This window comes from Amblyomma mixtum, chromosome 4, assembly GCF_055824585.1.
Source record: "Amblyomma mixtum isolate Tamu chromosome 4, ASM5582458v1, whole genome shotgun sequence".
Taxonomy (NCBI): domain Eukaryota; kingdom Metazoa; phylum Arthropoda; class Arachnida; order Ixodida; family Ixodidae; genus Amblyomma; species Amblyomma mixtum.
The window spans coordinates 66,066,011-66,087,310 of record NC_143015.1 but is presented as its reverse complement, the minus strand read 5'-3'; the positions used below and the strand labels follow the sequence as shown (position 1 = coordinate 66,087,310).

Below are 21,300 nucleotides of genomic sequence, written 5' to 3'. Positions count from 1 at the left end.
AAAAACCCTCAGTTTGCTTCAGCAGATAAAAATGTGTTCACATTAGGGTGGGTAAGACCTCCTCTGGTCTTCAGGTTTGTGACAGCTACTTCAGTAGAAGAGTGAATTTTTACACTGAAGGCTAACAAGCAAGTAGACAAACAACTGGTTACTTTCTGCATTTTTCTGCGCAAGAAACCGGCAGCATTGTAAATATGCACTCCATAACTTGCCCTCCGTCCAATTTGTGTTTGCGAATGATGTCTTCACATTCCCAATCTTCCACTAAAACTAGATATCCAGCATTTTTTAAACCTTATCGACGAAGCAAGGGCATGATGCCGCTATGTTGTCCGTTTTAATGAGGGCTCTGAAATACGATGCATCCAAAAATGATTTCTCACCACCGATGACTTTGCAACTGCCATATTTCGGAGGTTTAAGAATACTGTAGATCGACGATGTCTGGTAAAGCTGCATAAAGGTTGGCATAAAGGTGGACCCATTCACTAGGGTCTTGGTTCACTTTGTCTGTTCAGACATACCTGAAATTGTAGCAGTCAAGAGCACCTCACAAGGATCCGTGATTCGAAGTCCTTGCAGGTGCACTCTGTCAAGAACATGTCCTTTGTAATGCTGCAACTTTGTAATGCTGTAATGCTCTGTAATGCTTTGGCATTGAATGGCTGTCCAGCCATTCAATGCCATGCTTAAGAAGCTACTCTCAGCTGTTTCTTGTGATCCCTTCTGCTGCAAATCGCCAGTTCAATACATCAAACAAACTGTTTAAAAACAAAGTGAATTCTTGAGTTTTTTCGCTGCGTATGAAACTGCGGAGGCCTAGTACCCAGTAAAACTGAATGCCTGCAGCCACTGAGTGGCTAAAAATCTTGGTAGCTAACTTAACAGGCATCTTTTCACACTTAGGTATATGTGAGAGTGCGTTAATTTCAGGCAGACTTTTAGGCCTCCCTGCATTGGCAACGTCTTCCTTGTAGACTTCAGCATAGTACTCCCACTTGACCCACTGTCCTTCGTTCCTCAAGTACCACTGCTGCGTAAGTTTGTTTCTCACACATCTAAACAAGTGTGGTGTGTCAGAAAATGCAAAAACTTTTCTTGCAGAGTCAACTGAGTGCCTGAACCCAGTTGCAGCTGTTCTCGAGGCTTCCATTTACACACAAAATATTCCACATGCTCCTGTTTGTTCAGGCGCCTTCACAGACAAACACATGAATCGTCGCACCGGCTTCTTCGAGCAGCACAATAGCTTCGAGGAGCACCTGGGTGAAAATGGAGCCGTTGGTTGCATTTTTCGCTGAAAACTCCCCCTGTAGGAAGAGCATAGCTATTGCCAAAAAGGACAGAACATAAACATGAGGGCATAATGAGCGGGCTCCTCTGCGTTTCCAGTGTCTCTTGCCAGTCCTACATATGTTATTGTACAAGGATTGACTCGTTACTTTTGCAAACCTGCATTTCAATGAACATAATCCCATGTCGTTTGAAAACTTCCATTTCTTCAAGTTTTTTTTTTTTAGGGTAGACAAAAATTGCTGTCCAATCCGGACTCAAATCCAGCCATAGAGACATACCGGTGCATTGTTCGGACCAACAGCAATGCGAGTAGTTCGTTTTACATCAGGAGCCTATACCCTGCTGGCAACCTGACATGAAGGAGCAAGCAAAACAGGATCCAATTGTCCAAGTACCGTCATCCTTTTTTAGACCCAGCCTTGCCAGCAGCCACACACTCGCAACGAGTGGTATGAGGAGTCCACCAGATGTATGAATGTAGAGGGCTGAGTCGGGCTGGTTGATTCATGTTGAATGGTACGGCAAAACAGCGCTGACAGACGGGACAGAAGAAGAAGAGACTAGTCTTCTTCCGTCCCGTCCGTCAGCGCTGTTTTGCTATACCATTCAACATGAATGTAGAGTTGAGAATGACCAATTCTGCACAGACTCTGGACTTGCAGCAGGTAATCCTAGCCTTCCGCAAAAGGTCAATGCAAGCTTTTTTGGAAGGTCTGCTTAAATGACAAATGCATTTCATTTCTCCTCTCTTCTGCATGCAGTACTAATGTATCCGGAGTGTGTGTTTCAATCTTTCACAACGGTCGCAACTTGCTGCTTCAGAAAATAACCTGCAGTTTCTGTGTCGCCACACACCACATGCGTCAATATATGCACACTTTGGTTGGATGTTGTGGTACATCTCACCACTGGGGCCACCAGCGCATGCATGCAGATCATGAAACTTGTGAATCACACTCTCCAAGTCGCTTAAGCCATATGAAGCACCATCACCACTTATGACGCTGAGAGTTATAGGGCGACCATAAATGAAAGCCCGCAGCGACAGCATTCCGCTGGATGAAACTGTTACGTCTAGTGTCTTCCTCAGGAAAGGTGCCTGGTCGCACTTCTTCGCCAAAGCCACTTCCGTAAAGACGACAGCCCCCACTCCAAAGCTTTCAACAACTTGTGTTGCCCATGTGGTTCCTGGAAGTTGAATGCTGGATGCATAACTTGAGAGACGTGAAAACGTGAGCGGCTCCTTTTCATTTTGGCTAACAACAGACACTGCCTCATGACCTCCCTCAACTAATCCAGAGCTGCTGCAAACTACCAACGGTGCTTCAGTCTTGACGTGATGCACTGCATCTGTACCACCCTGATCCGGACTTGTGCGGTTGTCCTGACAAAAAAAAATTAGAAATTATGTCAGTGGAAAAGAATTGGAGGTACTATGCTATAAAAAATATGTTATCAAAAGCAACCAGGAGGGAAAAGCTACAGGGAAAGGTTTTGCAGACTGCTTCAAAAGCTACGAGCTTCAGCATGCTGTGAGTTACATTAACAACAGCTAAATTATTTACTGTCCTCGGCTGCGCAGTTACTTTTCACCTGTATTGCAAGAAACTGTATCCCGTTGTCCAGGGACGGGACACCTAGATATCGATGGCATGCCCGGATGACTGATACAAGTAGCAGAAATTTATGTACAGGGAAGCACCTATAACATTATAAGTGCCCTGACCAGTGTACAAGAGAACAAACCTTAACGTCACGAATGCCAAGGAAGGCGGGGCTAGCGCATGAGGAGGCTCCCTCAAGTTTCACGGTGCGAGAAGAGCACGGTTCTTGATCTGACACGCAGGATGAACGACAGCCACCGGTGCGCAGGTTCTTGCGAGAGCTCGATGATGGATCGGCGTCCTTTTGCTTTTCACAGGCTGTTCCCGAGGACAGTGCGGGCCGCTTGCTTTGCTGCTTAGCACGCGTGGCTGCGGACTGTCGTCTTCTAGGAGGCTTTCTTGACCTGGTCTGTCTTGTCTCATATTTCGGGCATTTGGGAAAAATACTGGGCACAGCGTTCGCCGACAGCACCGCTTTTTTCTTGGGTACATTTAAAAGTACAGTGCCGTTGTATTCGGCGTAGTACGATTTTGATATCATATGTGCGGGAAAGTGCTTCGCGCAGACGTGGTGGATCGGTTGCAATATCCTGTCTGCTCTGGAGATTGCCCGGCGCCAAAGTTCTAGGCGAGCAGGCTCCCACGGAGCTTTAAAAAGTGGCACTTGTTCCGGACAACTAGCGTAGCCCGATTTGCAGTTGGGTACGAAGCACTTCTTACCCATAATCGCGTCTAGTCGGTTTCTTAACCCGGCTGGACTTCACAAGTGTGCTACAGCAACAACCAACACAGCATGTTCTTTCCTTCCTTCATGCAACACAACCACCATACGCGCCACTACGTGAGCTTGCACAAGATCACTGCGGCTGGTCCCGAACAGCGACATTAAAGTTGACTAGTTCCAGCAAATTTTGTTGGAAGCTGAGAACCTAACGTCCACACCTTGTGATGCACTCTGGCAGCACAAAACAGAGACAACGCGATCTACACGGCCTGAAACGAAAGCCGCACATTGAATGAATAGAGGGATGGATGGATAGATGGTTATGTGGATCCATCTCCATAAGTGGATGGAAAATCGAAGTGTCCCCTTTGAAACAGAATGGTGGCAGTTGCCATTATGCTCGGCTTTTTTTTATTTTTATTTACCTGTGTTACAAATTGATTGCAAAATTCGCATTTTTCTTTAAATATGTTTTCAATCCGACACTTCTAACCTTATGTTACCTCTCTGCTTTTGAAACAGCAATCTTCCAATCGCTTTTTGCTAACTTCTACCGCAGATTCATTCCCATTTTACAACTCTATGCCATCCACTGTTATCGCTAAGCTGGCTAAATGAGCGCAGTATAGTTTTCATCATAGAGTTTCTTACTACTAATAGTAAGAAACTCTATGGTTTTCATGGAGGAAGAAAAAAAAAATAAAACTGGTTTATGGAACAATTTACAGTTGGTTCCAGTTGGAACCAATTGGGTTCCAGTTAAACCATTTGGACTGGGAAATATTTTCGCCAGGGATGATAGTTTTCTATGAAAGCTTTTCCTCCTCTTCCTCCTAGGGCCTCGGGCATCTTCCACCTTGGCCTGCATCGACATTCAGCCCGAGGACATCATCATCATCATCGACATCAGGGTGATACCATTACATCCATAGAGTTTCTTACTATTACCTAGAGGGAAAGCTGGCAGCTTGTCTATGGGAGTTTGCATGGAGACCCCTCGAGACCGCTTCAGCCACCATGGGCGCTCAAAGCATCATGGGGCGGTGAGCTACTTGTTGCGGAACTTCAACTTTTGGCCAAAAAATAATGCAAGAATAAGCGCTATTCGATAATCAAGAATGTCCTAACATTCAATATTCTGTCTGTAAATTGCAACAAACGAGCAGAAAAGCATTTAAATGCAAAGTTCGCCCAAAATAAGGCATGGCTAGCTCTCCTATTGGCCCAGTAATGAACACTACAAAAACTAATATTTCGTAATTAACAGGCGCACTTTTAAAAGTAAATATGTTTTAAAAAAAAATGTTGTTGCTTAAACACTACAAGAGGTTTTTAATGGCATTCCATAAAAGTAAAACCTTTTATTGGCGTCGAGTGTCGTCGCGTTTTCACTACTATGGGTTTTGCACACTGCGTTCGCGCGAAAGTCGTCTGCGCACACACGAACAGCGTTTTCGGAATGAAAAGTCTTAGTAGTGCCACTCTGTGCTCCCCAAAAACTACGACTGTCTCGCAACAAGTAGCTCACCGCCCCATGATGCTTTGAGCGTCCAGCGTCACTACTTGGCCAATTGGAGAGCGAGTCGTCTCTTATTTTGGGCAAACTTTGCACTTATATGCTTTTCTGCTCGTTTGTTGCAATCATTAGACAAGATATTGAATGTTAGGACGTTTGTAGTTATCAAACAGCCTTATTTTTATATTATTTTTTGGCCAAAAGTTGCAGTTCCGCAACAAGTAGCTCACCGCCCCATGATGCTTTTAGCGCCCATGGTGGCTGAAGTGGTCTCGAGGGGCCGCCATGCAAACTCCCACAGACGGGCTGCCCCAGCTTGCGTGGCCTTGTCTGTCTTCGCACTTGTTATTAAAGCCCCCCTTCGTCAACAAGTACGTTACACTATATATTTATTTTCCATTGAATAAATCCAGTTTTTACCTCCCGCGTTTTTTACGTTTTTTAATGCTCTTTCTTTCTAAGTCCTTGTGTCCTGCATACTTGCCATTGTGAGTCAACATTCTTTCGAGGTATTTAAATACCTTAGCTGCCCACGTTATTGTCCAATTTCCTCAGGCATTCTTCATATAATATTTTAGTCCCGGCTTCCCATGCTTTGAATGACACCCCACTCATATGCCCCTGTACTGCCTCATTTGTGGCTTTGCCGTGGGTACCTATAGTACTAATCTTCCAACAGCTCTTCTAATCTCAACTGAACTTTTCAGCCCTTAGGCACAGACTAAGCCCCGGCGCTATTATTCCTTTCCAAATACCTCTCAGCCATTCATACCTTTGTTGTACCCCCATGTTTCATTATCCTGGCACCTCTTCGCCCTTTTCCGTGCATATCTCCCCTTCGTTTACCCATATACCGATATATTTGTATTCGGCCACTCTCGGTATTTCATGGATTGTAAGCACCTGATCAGCATTGAAAATCATCGCTAAAACTGAAACCTACAAGAGTCTCCTTCGTCCTCACATTAACGAACCAGAGTTTACAAACCTTCCTGGCTATCTGCTAACAGTACCATATCGTCTGCGCACATTAAACCTAGGAGCCATTGCTCAACGACCTTTTCGCCTAACTGTATGACACATTATAACCTAGATGACTCTCTTGTAGCCTTCTTTCCATATTTATCCTATATAAAGCATGGACAGTAGCAGTGACAGAAGATAACCTTGTCTTAATCCTTTACCTCGACAGTGGCCTTCTTTTATCCCTTCCCGTGTAATTTCAACTTTATTATGTCGGTACATTTCCTGCACAAAATCAATTATCTCATGACCTTTACCTTCACCTTTTACCATGTTCCGCAGGATTTCCTGTTCACTTTGTTGTACATTCACCGTTTATATCCAGGTCTGTTTTCCACCTTAGCGATTTCTATGCATTGGGTAAGCATGAACAGGCTATAAGAAAAAAAAAAGCGGTGGCCAAGTGGTTGAGCATCTGCCTTGCATGCGGGAGGTATGGGGTTCGATCCTCAGTGCCGCCGGGTACCAACCGGCGGTACAATGGGTACATGCTTTCCCTGGCCTGGTGCTCGGCTTATTCAGGGTAAAATGCTTGGAAAATGGTTTGGTTTGGTTTATGGGGTTTAACGTCCCAAAGCGACTAAGGCTATGAGAGACGCCGTAGTGGAGGGCTCCGGAAATTTCGACCACCTGGGGTTCTTTAACGTGCACTGACATCGCACAGTACACGGGCCTCGAATTTCTCCTCCAAAGAAATTCAGCCGCCGCGACCGGGATCGAACCCGCGTCTTACGGGACAGCAGCCGAGCACCATAGCCACTGAGCCACCGCGGCGGCACTTGGAAAATGGGTCTTTGACCCAACCTCGAGTTGTCGAAAGCACCTTGTGCCATGGCACTCTTTGGCCAGATGCCCTTGCGCCATAAGAATCCAACATCATCATTATCAACGAACAGGCTATCGTCTAAGCACCTATGTATACCCTTTCTGAACCTGTTCTGAAGTTCTCCGAGTATGTTATTACTTTCTACCCATGGCTGAATTTTTAATTTCCCCACCTGCACTGCCAGTTTGTATGTAACGGATGTTATCGTAATCGCAGTCTGAAGGATTTTGTGCGCATCTTATCTCATCATCTCCTTTGCCTTTTTATATAAGCTCTCCACATTGCCTTCACACCGCTGTGGTCGGCGCACTTAATAGAACACGAACACTATCTGTACGTGTTCTCCGCCACAGCAGTTTTAGACTGTGAGAAAAGCAAACCACTAGCTGCTCTTGGCCCTAGATCCCAGTCTCGGGCACTTTTTTGTGCAGGCAGCATGAAGCTTCTATTGCGCGGCACATTTAATTTAAAGTTTAGCTCAATGACCTCCTATCCTGAACAAGAGGATTCTGGTGTGGGCTAGTTGGTTCATGCTTAATAAACAGATTCACAACAGCGCTACAGAACGATCATTAGCGAGCGCTATCATTAGTTTGGTAATGCTATATTTTGATAGTGCATGCACTTTTCACGAGTTCTTTCGACCTGTGTTATGACTCGCCAAACGTGTGAGGCGTTCCTTCGCTGTGTCCCATGGCTGACAGTGTATCATGTGGTCCAGGAAATAGTATAAATCTGTGCTGGTTTTTTTTTTTTTCACGCAATAAAGAGTTGGTAGTCGGCGCCCGTCCTGTGTTTTTCGTGTTCCTTCTGTCCTCGTTCCATAGCGCTGTTGTGAATCAGTTTATTATTCTGAACAGAAAGTGGGAAACAATAAAACAAGCATCCCACTGACACCAAGTGACCATCCAAAATGGATATGTCAATGAGCTTGTTGCAAGATCTAACTGAAGTCAGGTGCTACACAGGCCCAGACAAGCAACCCTGCCATCACCTTTTCCCACAGTGTCATCAAAATCTTGCAGGAAGGGGGTCAATGACCCTTCCTCACCCCTTTCACTGCAAATAAAGTTCAAGATTGCCCTCACCCCCCGCCTCCCCCTCAGAAATCTGTCTATGCAATTTTGCACTGTCAAAACTTTGAATCAGACTAACACAATCATGGTGTTCGTTTGCTTGTTTGTTCTAGCCCACTATGCCATCAAGGTTTCCTCAAGATTTTCTCCAGATTTCTTACCAGTTACTGACTAGGAAATAGGCAATTGGTTACGCAATTAGAATTGCTAAGTAGGATGATCGCAATGTGAACAAGGGAAGGTAAAGCCTCAGGGTGCTTGACACCTCTCTCTACCATGGACACAGATTAGGATGGGCAATCAGGACACAATGGTAATGCTTTACACTTTTCAGGCCAATCACCAAGCACACACTGCACAAGAGCGTGTCGCCAAAATGTAGCAACCACCGAGGAACTGCGAGCATTCATTAAATTCTTCACTTGTGGCTTCTTTCGTCTTCCAAGAGATCGACATCATCCACTCATAATGTTCTTTGTGCAACATGTCTTCTTCCAAATGTCTCGACCTTGACTACATTGTATTGTTTTATTTATTATACATTCCTTTTTTTCTGCCTACCTGCTGTCTAGAACCTTTTCTTTAGTGCAGTACACTGGCAGAGCCATTGAACAGGATGGCAAAATTCAAGCTATTTAAGCAACTTCATCTTTCTTACTGTGTTTTGCCAGGAAACCAATAAGATGCAGTGTTGGCAGCCATTTCGGTTACATTACTTCATAAGTTTCGTTATTCATTACTGCAGGAAGGTAAAAAAAAATTTCCAACACAATGATTCGTAGAGGTACAGTAAATATTTAAACGGTTAGAAGTTCGAAAACCGTACTGGGAACAAGTTTGTTTCTAAAACACTTGCAATAATTTCATAGTTACTTCCAATTCCAGTTCTAGTTTTTAATGATGAGAATAACTCATCCTGTCATTCTGTGCATGTCACAATAGTCTATCACCAAACATTATCAGCAAAGGCAAAACAGTTTTTTATTTTAACATGAACCATAAACCATGAAAATCGGCATCCGAAACGGTTGGAATTTAGAAAACATTTTATGCAATGCAATTAAATACATGACCTAACCTAAATCACATAAAATGCAGATGTGACGCACGCTCATAGTACATTCCTGGATTTCCAGGAGGATAAGAGCAAACACTTCTCTGAACATATCACATCATTTTATACATCTGAAAAGCACAAACTGTGATCAGTAGCAGCAGACCACCTTTATGACCAAAAACCTGAACGCTGTGTTCAGCACAGCAAGTTTTATGATTGCACACTAGCCAAAAAGTGGAAAGACTTGTTTCTGAAACATTTAAATGTAACATAACAAAATGGCAACATACAGGCTAATGCTAGAATAGCTGCTGCTCTAATGATAATACACTCTAATGATAATACGAAACTGTCAGCTGTACTGCACCATAACGAGGGACTGAAAATGCGGACAGAACTTGCAGCAAAGAAATATGCCATTTGCACACAACAGTGAGAGAGAGTTACCACAAAAATTGCAAGGAAGAGATTGGTGGAATTAAATATTTTTCACTATTTTTCAATGTAATAAACACTGCTCTTAAACCCTGCAAAAAAAAAAAAACAGGTTTCACTGCTTCAAACGATTTGCCATAAGAAATCTGTAGCAGGTATTTCAGACGAGGAATGCACCAATAGAGAGAGCTTTCTTCTGCCTCCTTCCCATACCTGTCATTAATACTGCTGGGACACCAACATGGAAAGACCGATACAGAAGCATGCCCATTCTGCAGCAGTATGCAAAGGAAACTGACAGCTGCAGTGACATAAATATGCTATTTCGTAAAGCACTGTATATAAAATATGCTCAGAATGCACCAACTTCAGGAACAGGTCTCCGTTCAATCTAGTGAAGGTCCAAAAACTTGTACCAGCAATACGTCTTGAATGTGCAAAAAAGTCGTCTTGCAAAAAGCCTTTGTTTCAATGACAAGTGATGCCGTCTACACATGCCATGATTTTAACCCCCTATGTACAGTCTTTGTCAAAAGTATACAGCCCAAGGGGTCTGCTTCTGAGCCCTGCAGCACGGCTTCTCCTGCACACTCAGGGACCCTAATCTCATGAAGGCAGAAGGACCTTAAGTCCTCAACCCTCCCATGCTTAGCACTGTCAAATGTGCTAAAGAGCCCTGCTACACGACTTGGAAGGAAACCCCTTGGGCTGTATATTTTTGACGAAGACTGTACATGTTCAGGAGCCCAGTGGACTCCTGCTTCTAATGAAGCACAAATACCAAACAAGTGCCTCTAAGCCATAATAGGCTGAGGGCGGGTAAGTTCCATTTCAGACAAGCTTGTCAATACAGGAAAACCTGGAAAATGTCACCAGTGACACAGGTTGGCTAGGAACACGTTTCATGGCAAATATTGGAGAAAGCGCCACAGCATCATGGAACCGAGCTATCTGTGGGGTGCATTCTCTCTTCGTGGCGCTGTAAATCACGTTTGTCCAAGAACTTCTTAGGGCAAAACTGACACTGAAATCGTTTCTCGCCTTTGTGGGACTGCACGTGCCGCACGAGTGTCGCTTGTTGTGCAAAGGCCATGGGGCAAAGCTGGCACTGGAATGGCCTCAAGCCTGTATGGATGCGTAGGTGTGTGGCCAGGTTGTTTTTAGAAGCAAAGGCCTTGCCGCACTGGTCACAACGGTAGGGACGGTCGCCCGTGTGGGTACGAACATGGGCCACCAGGACGCTCCTCTGAGGAAAGCCACAACCACAGTAGTCGCAACGGTACGGACGGTCGCCTGTGTGGCTGCGAACATGCACCTGCAGGTGTCCCTGCTGCGCAAATGTACTGCCGCAGTAGTCGCACTTGTAGGGACGGTCCCCGGTATGTGTGCGAAGGTGTACGCCTAGGTTGCTCTTTCGTGCAAAGCTGCTGCTGCAGTGATCGCACTTGTACGGACGCTCGCCCGTGTGCGTGCGAACGTGTATCACCAGCCTGCTTCTCTTCACAAAGACCATGCCGCAGTACGCGCAATGGTGCAGCTGCTTGTTTGTGTCTTTATCCTTGAGATTTCCAGCACTGGTACGAACAGCTGTCACATGGCGGCGCACTGCACATCCGCCGTGTCCAGAGGGTGTACCATCCTTACCATGCATGGTGACGAATCCTGCATTTGGAAAGCAGAATATATTTGTGAAACAAGAGACCCCATGTGCTACAGTTCATTTGGTGCCGTGGGCACAGCCTAGTGAATGTGGAAGGCGACACGACACAAGAGCCGTGCTGTCATATGCAATATCAGATTCAATAGGTCAAGCTTGAAGAGAACCCTGGCCTAAAACAAAATTTTAACGCGATAGCACGTAGGCTGTTTTCCCGTTTCTCCAAAATGAAATTCCCCGATTGGTCGAGAGGATCGCGATGTCATCGGAACCGCAAATCTGAAAATCTGAGGACTAGAATGTTTGAGTACCTTCCACCGGATTATCATATGGGATTATACTAACCACACCCTCTTCCACCTTAATCCACCCATTAATCTTAGCTAATCCACATACCCCACCAACTAATCCTCATTAATCAACTCAATAATTCACCTAAATACATTTTCTGGGGTAGCGGTAAGTAGTAAGTGGTTTTATTATACATGATAAATGGAAGGAAAAAGATTGTTCTAGCCCTGGCATCTGCCATCGCTGCTGGAAGCACATGATCTGGGGCAGCGGAAATAAAGGATAGGAGGCAGTGTGTTGAAGTGAAATGAAAGAGTTGAGGGGATAGTAGAAGGGACAGGGGGAGAGGTACGCTGGCAATAAATCTATTTACATATTAACATAATAACATATATACAGGTCGCACGCGCATGAAGGTCTTGCAGAGCACAGTATAAACACACGTGCACGGCACAAAGCACAAAACAGCTGGAGTGGGGGCGTCCAGCTGTTCATTGTCCAAGGTAGCACACGTGGAGCGTTCGGTCACTGCACGTAACTTCCTGGTGGAGAACAGGCACTAGGGTGGGCCTACTTCCAAAATTTGGGCTGTCATTTGGAATATTTGGGTACGGGCTAACTTCCGAATGTAATCGCATTTTCATTTTTTTTTCTTTAGGAATGTGGTTAAGAAGGCCTGAAGTTTTTGTCAGTGAAATCTGCATTCAGTTCAGGGAGACATTTCAGCTTGCAGGTAACCCACCAATACCGAAAAATGGATGGTCATAACCCAGATGCCACAACCAGTTTGGCCCATGCGCTCGTACCGTCACTGATGCCCAACAGTGGGCCGGAAGACAGTCTAAGAAGAAATAAGTGGCAGTTACTTAACCTCCGACACAGAACACTAGCATTGACTCCTTATGAGCTGCGAAGCTCCCGCGTCCTTTATTCTAAACACTACAAGAAAACTGCATGCAAATGGTATCAGCTACTCTTTAGACCGGTTAATTTTATGACATGACTGAACAGAAACCTAAGTGTATCCTCCCGAGACCCAGAAATAGCAAATATGTCCATTACAAAATCACAAGCATTGCAGCCATGGCAGGAGGTTAAACGCTGTAAAAAGCTCTTTTTTGGCTGTTTTTAGAATCTGTGCTGCTAATTAGTGAGTGTGATCGATGTCATATTGGTTCTGTCCACTTTAGCGGCTCTCTAAATAGTAGGAGCCAGCACAAGCACATTTTCCGGTGGCGACCAAAAAATGTAAGCTGATGAGCATGCATTTTAACAGGTAGTAAAGCTCTTTTATGTGCTGATTAGCACTTGCAACAGTTAAACCCCCAAGAGTGCAAATTGAGCAAATAGAGGGTTCTAGCCTTCATGTGTGCTTCAGAAATTTTATAACTTTCTCTGTATTAAACGTTTTCTATCAAAAATGCCAAGAACACAGAAAAATCTGTGTCAGTCATGTTTTGGATCCAACTTATCACACCCTACGCATATGAAAAAAAAATTGGCAAAACAATTTGCTCTGGGTCCCAGAAGGAAGCATGAATGACATGCTTCAGTCAACATATACTAAAATGATACAGGATGAAATTCACCTCTGTAAATCTGACCTGACTGAAAGAAAAGTTATTGCTACTGTCTTCTCCAGCTACTTAATAAAAGAAAGTAAAAAACAAGAACAATCAAGAAAATAATCAAAGTAATTCAGTTGTAGGGAATAGGATGGCAATAATTGAATTGGCAATAATTGAGACCAGACTTTTGCAAACACTCACAGCACTGCAGAACAAAACGCAAGATCAAAGATGGTACGCCGAAGGAACGGGCAACCGAGGCCTACTCATTATTTCATTGCAAGCAATTTTTCACTGCAGCCTCTTGATTCGGGAGAATAATTCAAAAGGTTACAGAGTAAACAAAAAACAAACAAACTCGCACTGTTCACACAAAGTTTCCAGCATGCTCGTGTCCTTCTCTGCAAACTTGGGCACACTGTCAAAGAGAACATTCTGCAGTGCCAATCATTAGTGATCTTCAGTGATCTGGTTGTTCTCTTGGCATAACAGGTCAAGCTCGAAGAGCACGGAGAAACTGTGCAGAGACGTTGGGTACTGAAATGAATGGATGAGCTATTTTACATGCCACATGAACAACGAGCTACAGTCGGGTACAATTTAAGTACGCAGCGGCTTTTCCCCATCAAAGGACCCCCTTCCAGCCAGTGACATTGGCCGATTCTCATGACACTACTAGAGTGATGAAGCAAGGATTGGTAGAAGAAAGGGGATAATCCTTTCCCTCTATGGTCAGGGATAGATCCCTCTCTCCATTGCAGTGCCGCTACTTGCATTGTCACACTAGCAGGGTCGTGAGAATCGGCCGACGCCATTGGCTGGTAGGGGGGTCCTTTGACGGGGGAAGAGCCACTGCGTTCTTGAGTGTATCTGGCTATAGTGGTTAAGTGTACGTTGGCAGTAGATATTTTGGATAATTCCTCTGTAGCCAGCTTGTACTCCCTGTGTTGGCACTGACCTGCAAAAGAAACAGAGCGAAGCAGCGTAAGTACAAAACAACGATTTACTATCCGTAAGCGGCTGCTTGTGAGCTATAACCAATCATAACTAGCACTGCCATGTAGATCTGGGGGGCAGATAAATGCAGTGATTTGATACCAAAAGTTTCATGTTTCATGAAAAGCACAGATATGCATTTTGTAACACAGGGGATGGTTCTTTTGCAAAACAGTTAAATTGTACTTCGGAAGCAGTGCTTATTTTAATACTTTTCCGCATAAACAACTAGTTCAAGAATATGGAAAAAGCAGTAAAAACGTAATGCTGCCCTCAAAAACTAATGCACTGTGCTTCTATGCTTAGGTCGCATCATTTCAAGATGTGCGAACTGCTTGCAAATAAACAGAATTTGTGGCATACACGTGACACACGCAGCTTCAGCCAGTTGTTTCTGTAAAGCAGACCACTCTTCGTAATTTTGCTTCGTGGTAGCTTTCCCTCTTAGTACAGAGCATCACATATGCACAGCAGCATAATTCCAGCACATATAAACAGAATAATTGCTCAGGATAGAGCTCAAATGTAAACATATCTAATTATTTCAATCTCATTAACCTATGTAACCAGGCTGCTAGACTGGGACGCTAATACATGCTTCCCACTTCCCGCTGCTGACACTTGTGAGTGATTTTCTGAGACATGACGCAGCTGGAAGAATAACTCCCAAACCTCTCTTATGTTGTTATGTTGTCTGGGTAAAAGCATGACCAAAACTTCCTTGACAGTGCCCAAAGCCAAGCCCATCTCTGTGATCTGACCATAGATGGCAGCACATTCTGTCACCCACGTAGTTCAGGATCACCTGAGACACAAACTTTTCTCTCTAAGGACCACCTCAACAATGTTCCTTCTAGCCAGCATATCCAGCTCAAATGCGAGCGCCACCCACATAGCTATCACTCCAATGTGAATGTGCAGTCAAAGGGCGCTACACAACGCTTGCAGCAGATCCTACTCCACATGAACACACCAGGTGTTAGAATTAATCTGGAAGATTGGTTTGGTTTGGTTTATGAGGTTTAACGTCCCAAAGCGACACAGGCTATGAGAGACGCCATAGTGGAGGGCTCCGGAAATTTCGACCACCAGGGGTTCTTTAATGTGCACTGACATCGCACAGTACACGGGCGTCTAGAATTTCTCCTGCAAAGAAATTCGACCGCCGCGGCCGGAATCGAACCCACGTCTTTCGGGTCAGCAGCTGAGCACCATAACCACTGAGCCACCGCTGCGGCTCATCTGGAAGAGACAAGAAAAAGATTAGGCTCTCTAATAAGCTTCTACAATGTATTAACACCAAGCGGCCATTATGCACAACCAAAATGCAGCGTACACACAGTTAGGGCTTTGCACATAAAAGATATCGAAGCAATGACCACTGGCCATGTAAAGGTCCCTCTGATATGAAGGAAAAAGCCAGCTAACACACAAAAAAAAAGTGGTTTATTATGGTTTATGGTGGTTTTAACGTCCCAAAGCAACTCTGGCTGTTCTGAAAACAAATATATGGTCATAAAAATGAATATACCAAACATAAGCTCTCCGATATGTGAATGTAATTTGCAACTCAAGAATCCAACAAGGAAACACTCTCATTAGCATGAGCACTTTATAGTAGCAAGTTAGTCATTATCACTGCTGTGGCCGTCCAATCATTCCAACCAGGTCACCGGAGCACGAAGGGCTAGGTGGAGCCAAAAAAAAAAGGAAATGGCCCAAGGACCAACAAAACAAGACGGAAACTGTCGCAATACTGTGTCTTTGCATTCTTTCAAACATTCTAGATTCTTTCAAACATTCGCACTCTTCTAGATTTCATTCAAAACTGGTCCAGCACTCCATAGCATCACCACTGATCGAGCCAATGCTTTGTTACCTCCGCCTTGCCCACGTAGATACTTTATCTGCTTAATCTACATAGAGCCTCCAATACAATTTGATGAACCAATGAATTTGAGTGCAGCCAACAATGAGACTGGCTTCATAGGTGACAGTTCAGCACTCCATGACATTACACAAGTGTAGTGAATAGGAGCTGTTGGCGTACAGTCAACCTGGAAATAGTGTGGAGGACGGGACATTGAAGCAATAGTGCTCATGGCGTCTGTCCTAAAAAGAAGACAGTGTTTATGGTGTTTGTCTCTTTCCTGTCTATCCTTGGCATTGTTTTAAGCATATTCAATGACATTGCATGACAGTTCTCTCCAATGCACCATGCAAGGTGCACAGTGCCGAGAGCTGGTCGGTGCGGTGGAATACCTAACACTATAATCCGCACTGCATGACTCGGCAAACAGCTGGCTTAATTTTTTATGGGGTTTAACGTCCCAAAGCGACTCAGGCTACGAGAGACGCTGTAGTGAAGGGCTCCGGATAATTTCGACCACCGGGGGTTATTTAACGTGCACTGACACCGCACAGTGCATGGGCCTTTAGCATATCACCGCCATCGAAATACGACAGCCGAGGCCGGTATCGAACCTGTGTCTCTCGGGACAGCAGCCGTGCACCACAACCACCGAGCCACCGCAGCAGCTGGCCAACAGATGATCGCCTTTGCAATTGTCTGATATTTCCTCCTTTGCCAGTCGTAACTTCGGTGTTGCCGACACTTAGCCAACCATATTTTTTGGCTGCTTTCTACCGTTCTGCCGCATCTACTTGTAGTACCTGCTTCCATGTCTGAACTGCTGTCGGGTTGTTAGCACCACAGGACTGCGAGGGGCCCAGGAGAATGCTGGGAAAATGGCATCGGCTATGTATGTCGTGCCCACTGTGTCGACATTCTGGCAAAAGAACTAGGTTCCTATCAGGCGACGCATCCCACACAAAGCCGGCCTTCGCCACCGCCTCACGTAAACCAATGTCAGGGTACCACTGGATACCCTCCAAGAGTCGTCAGCGTCCCTCCGAAAATTCCGTTCCTGACCACGGGCACAGCATCACATTCTCACATGCCTCTCTGCAAAGCACTCCAGACACATGCTGCTTTCGTTTTCAGTTCCTTCCCGTGCCTGGCGAAGTGTTTTGATACTGCGCCGAGATGTACGTCGATGAATTTGTTGCGCTTGTCAGGCGGATAGAGCTGCTCTGCAGGAGCCACTGGTTCGAAAGGAGTCACTCCACACCTCACACAATCACTACCATCACCGCACATTTCAAAACAAAACACACTCGGTCAAAACGAAAGCACATATTGCTCGTCGCCTCGCCACACGTGCAGAGAAGCTTCTGCTCTTGGTCTCTCGGGTCCTTCGGAAAAAATGCGATGTCGTCTGAGCATAGTGCAGCAAGGTTCCGCTGTCGCTGTTCCTGGTTTTTCGTTGTCCATCCCGTGCTCGTTCGGAAGGTGCATGTCATGTGCACAGAAGCGCAGTTGCTAGAGAAAATGGGCCTGGGTACAAAGCCTCAGGTAAGGCTTAGAAATGATACGTAAAGTTGGTTCTGGATCAGTTCAGCGACTCTGAGCAACGTGTTAAGACGAAGAGGCTGTCTTCGATTCGCCGTTACGAGCAAACAGCTCACCCGCGAAGAGCAAATGCTACCAGCGCTGCCATCTTTGATTGATGCGTGCCGCGATACAGCTTGTTAGAGCACTTGTTTGGTGAAAGAGAGAAAAAATAATATATCGCCAAGCCCGCCAAGCTTATGTGAATAGAAGAACAAAATACATGAGATAATTGAACCGAACGTGCAGGTTATTACCGAATTTTCCCGGTGCGGAAAAAAAAAAGTGAACTTCGTGGAAACGGAACCGTGTGCTCCGTTTCGTGGTTTCGGTATGGATTTCGAAAGCGCGTATCGATTGCCGTTTTGAACTTTTATCGGCAACAATCGATTCGTGGTGCTTGCGCGCCATAGAGTTATATGATTTATATGCGGCTGGGCCGGGGAGTGGGACTTTATGCGCATGCATTCCATAAAGCTCTTGACAATGTCAGCTTTGAAAACGGGAGACTTTACTGAGACCCTTCGAAAATTGCACTTTTCCCGATTTATTTTTTACAGGAAATGCGTCGAGCAGGCATATTATTCGAGGGCGACACAGGAGCCGAATGTTCTCAGGGTGAACCAAATGAGTCCAACTGGACTCTCAAACTGGAGAGAATTGCAACCTACCAATATTGGGAGAGCCTTACTTCCATTTGGTTTTGATGAGTCAGGGGAGAAACCACCGAGTCCAATTGGACCTGCCAGTTGGAAAGAACAGGGACCTAGCTGCTGGAATTGGGGAATCACGTACACTTCAAATTGCATGGTTATGATTGTGTGATCGGAAGAACCAGTTCAGTACACCTAGACTTTATAAAAGTGGAAGAACCCAAGCAACCACAGATATCCGTCGGACGTACGAGCTAGATCCGAACGTCCTTTGCCGAGATCGGACGTCCATCGGACATACGAACACAATCCGATTTCGGATATCCGTATTCATACATCCGCCGGACGTACAGACACTATCCGCTTTTGTATATCCGCATTAGAGACAAGGTGTACGTCCGAGGGATGTACGGTGGAGTATATTCTCCGGATATGAGTATAGAATTTTTTTCTAATTTTTCACACAGAAAAGTCGCGCCGTTCGAGTATGTATACTGTAGAGTTCGCTTTTTTAACCTAGAAAATTTTATTCGCGAAGGAAATTTTGGCAGTTTTATTGGCTAGTGTGCGAGAAATTGCGTTAATATCTGCATATTTGCTTTGGAGAAATTATTTCCATGAGCTACAGGGTTTGACTTGAGGACTTTTGTAAATTCGCGCAATTCCCTAGTCATATACTTGCAGTGCAAGGGCCACTGCTGAACTAAATTTATTTAAGGGTAGGAGCGAGTGCTACACAAAATTACAGTAAATCAATTAATAATTTACATCTAGAAAACATCTAAAAATCAGTAGCGACATCGCGTCCGCCGTTGTAAATCGCGATTGAAACCACTTGTATATTCAAAACTCCCGCCGAACTCCGCTATCATCATCATCCTAAATGCAGTTTGTAGTCAGCCCAATCCAATCCATCAGCCACAGAGTGCAGCGGCATAATGGCGGCGTTGCTAGTTTGGTGCGTAGCGTGGTGCCCCTTTTGAGCTCTGTTACTAGAATGTGTGGCTTTTTTTAGTCAGCGGACGAAAGTGGTGTGTAACTTGAACAATTCGAAGGATGCGGCAAGTGCCTGAAGCCATCCTGGAACGCTGGAATATCGTACTACACCGACTTTGGATGAAAGAAGGCCTAGTGTGATTGCCTACGGCATGGCCTACGGAGGTAAGTGCAGTACACTGCTTGGGAATTACTTTTATGACAGTGGAGCAAGATCTGTAACATTCTCTCGCGGGAGAGTTGGAGTTATGTTATGGCTATACTGTGGTGTGGGCTACAGATGGGTTGAGACTTGTGCTACGTCTCTTGCCTCTTTGTGCCGTTGTGGTCTTCATTAACTTGAATAGCATTGACGAAGTTGCCGAACATTCTTGAAGTTATCATGTTCTCTTGCAATTTGGCACAGGCATAATCTTTTTGTTAGCAGTCCTGACACTGGTTATTGCTTGAGTCTAGGGAAAGGAGGGCAGAACTTCTCTGAAATTAGAGACTGCATGTAACAGGTGGGTTGTAGGGCGCGTGCCGTCATGAAAAATGCTCAATTTCCTAGCTCTTGGCCCCTTTCAAGCATAGAATACCTCTGGTGTCAAGGATGACTATGTCGGTGCGTCTCTCACCTCTGTGTTATTTTGGGCTTTATTAACGTGAATACCAATAACAAAGTTGCCAAGCATTTTTGAATTTATCATGGTCTACTGAGATTTGGCGTGGGCTTGATTCCTAACCTTTTTCTTTTCATTTTTTGCAGAAAGCTGTTCGCTTCCGCTTCATCATGGAAGTAGGAAGATGGATGTGCGCTCGAAGTTTTACGTCTTATTGAGGAGTTACACACTTCACAGTAACTCAGGCCTGTGCTGATGTACAATCACAATAAAATATTCTCGCTGTACTTTCAGTTGCGTTTTCATTTTATTGCTCCGCGGACACGATGAAAGTATGCATGTGCCATATATGCAAACATCCGAGAAAGATCCGGGAACGGACGTCCGAAATCGATGTCCGTTGGCCAGACAAACATGTCCCTTTGGACGCCTACAGGACGGCCGACGGACGTCCACCGGCTGTTCGCGGACGTCCGCCGGCCGCCCGGAACATCCGAAACGGACGGCCAACGGCCGGCCGATGGATATCTGTGGTTGCTTGGGAAGTTCAAACAAACCAAGAAATCATTATTTTGCATTGCTTCCCAGTAAAAAAGAAAATCATTGGATCCAAATGAGATTCCCAACTGGACTCAATTGGAAGCCAAATAGACCACATTTGGACTCAGGAAAACCATTGCCCAACTTTCTGCTCTTCAGGAAAACCAATTGGGTAATCCAACTGGTTTCCTTAATTCTGGACAGTTCAGTTTGTTTAACTTCCATTTGGAATTAGGGAAAACAGTTGGACTACTCAATTGGTTTTTTTTAATTCAATTGGTTGCATTTGGCTTTCAACTGGGTCTAGTTGGACTCAGAAATCCAATTGGTCGCTGAGCTTCCAACTGGATTCAGGAATCCAACTGGGGAGTCCAACAGGTTACCCTCATTCCAACTGACCAGTACAATTTGATCTCCCAGCTTCCAATTGGGGTCCAGTTCGCTCTGCCATTTCAACTGAATTATTCAACTGGTTGCTGGGACTCCGTTGGTTTCATCACTTTCGGTTGGACTGCCCAGTTCCCTATCTCTACTAATGGTCAAATTGTATAAAGGCAAAGTTGATTCCTCTATTACCAAGTGGCTAGTCTGCTAGCCAGGTTAGTGCCTTGCTACAAATAAACAGTTCATAGCATATTGCAAGTGAGCCAACAGGAAGGTCCAACTCAATGTTCCATTTGGGTAATCGTGTGGGCTAGTTGGTGATCCATAACATATAAATACCAGCGCAAACCAGCAAGACACACGACGCTGGTGTGTCTTGCTGGTTTGCGCTGGTATCTATATGTATGCCATTTGGTTAAAGGTGCACCGCTAGAAAATTTACAATTGGGAAAAACCAATTGGAAGCTAATGATTGCTTTGAATGGGATCAGAATATTGCCCTCTATGAACACAAAACTGGGAAGAAATTTCATGGCCTCAACCGGAGCAATTTGTGGGCTACCTTGAGTGCATGCCGTGTTGCAAGCAGCACACCCATCGATTTG

At 45.0% G+C, this 21,300-nt stretch overlaps 2 protein-coding genes and 1 long non-coding RNA gene across 4 annotated transcripts; 1 reads left to right on the top strand and 2 right to left on the bottom strand.

The window, feature by feature from the left end:
• Positions 1–1,906: 1,906 nt before the first annotated feature.
• LOC149346689 (uncharacterized) lies at positions 1,907–3,904 on the bottom strand. The gene is made up of 2 exons (XM_089586598.1): positions 3,043–3,904; positions 1,907–2,680 (listed from the first exon to the last, which is right to left on the bottom strand). The coding sequence occupies exons 1-2, from the start codon at positions 3,622–3,624 to the stop codon at positions 2,060–2,062; spliced, it is 1,203 nt and encodes a 400-aa protein (XP_089442724.1). The 5' UTR covers positions 3,625–3,904; the 3' UTR covers positions 1,907–2,059.
• A 5,040-nt stretch (positions 3,905–8,944) lies between these two features.
• LOC149346688 (uncharacterized) lies at positions 8,945–17,617 on the bottom strand. 2 transcript variants are annotated; one of them, XM_089586600.1, is made up of 2 exons: positions 16,554–17,617; positions 8,945–11,219 (listed from the first exon to the last, which is right to left on the bottom strand). In XM_089586600.1, exons 1-2 carry the CDS (start codon positions 16,750–16,752, stop codon positions 10,492–10,494), a joined length of 927 nt encoding a protein of 308 aa, XP_089442726.1. In that variant the 5' UTR covers positions 16,753–17,617; the 3' UTR covers positions 8,945–10,491. The 2 variants fall into 2 exon arrangements, with proteins under 2 accessions (XP_089442726.1, XP_089442727.1); XM_089586601.1 differs by lacking the exon at positions 16,554–17,617 and having other exon boundaries at positions 8,945–13,660.
• A 1,373-nt stretch (positions 17,618–18,990) lies between these two features.
• On the top strand, positions 18,991–20,058 carry LOC149346687 (uncharacterized). Its single transcript, XR_016292463.1, has 2 exons — positions 18,991–19,334; positions 19,918–20,058. It is a non-coding gene; the product is annotated as an uncharacterized LOC149346687 (long non-coding RNA).
• Positions 20,059–21,300: the final 1,242 nt, after the last annotated feature.

Excerpts from the sequence above, each read along its gene's own strand:
- LOC149346689 (XM_089586598.1), bottom strand. The coding sequence starts at position 3,624 with ATGGGTAAGAAGTGCTTCGTACCCAACTGCAAATCGGGCTACGCTAGT. Across the intron at positions 2,681-3,042 it reads TTGGCATTCGTGACGTTAAG|GACAACCGCACAAGTCCGGA; the intron begins GTTTGTTCTCTT and ends TTTTTTTGTCAG.
- LOC149346688 (XM_089586600.1), bottom strand. The coding sequence starts at position 16,752 with ATGGAAGCAGGTACTACAAGTAGATGCGGCAGAACGGTAGAAAGCAGC. Across the intron at positions 11,220-16,553 it reads TGCTGTCCCGAGAGACACAG|GATTCGTCACCATGCATGGT; the intron begins GTTCGATACCGG and ends TTCCAAATGCAG.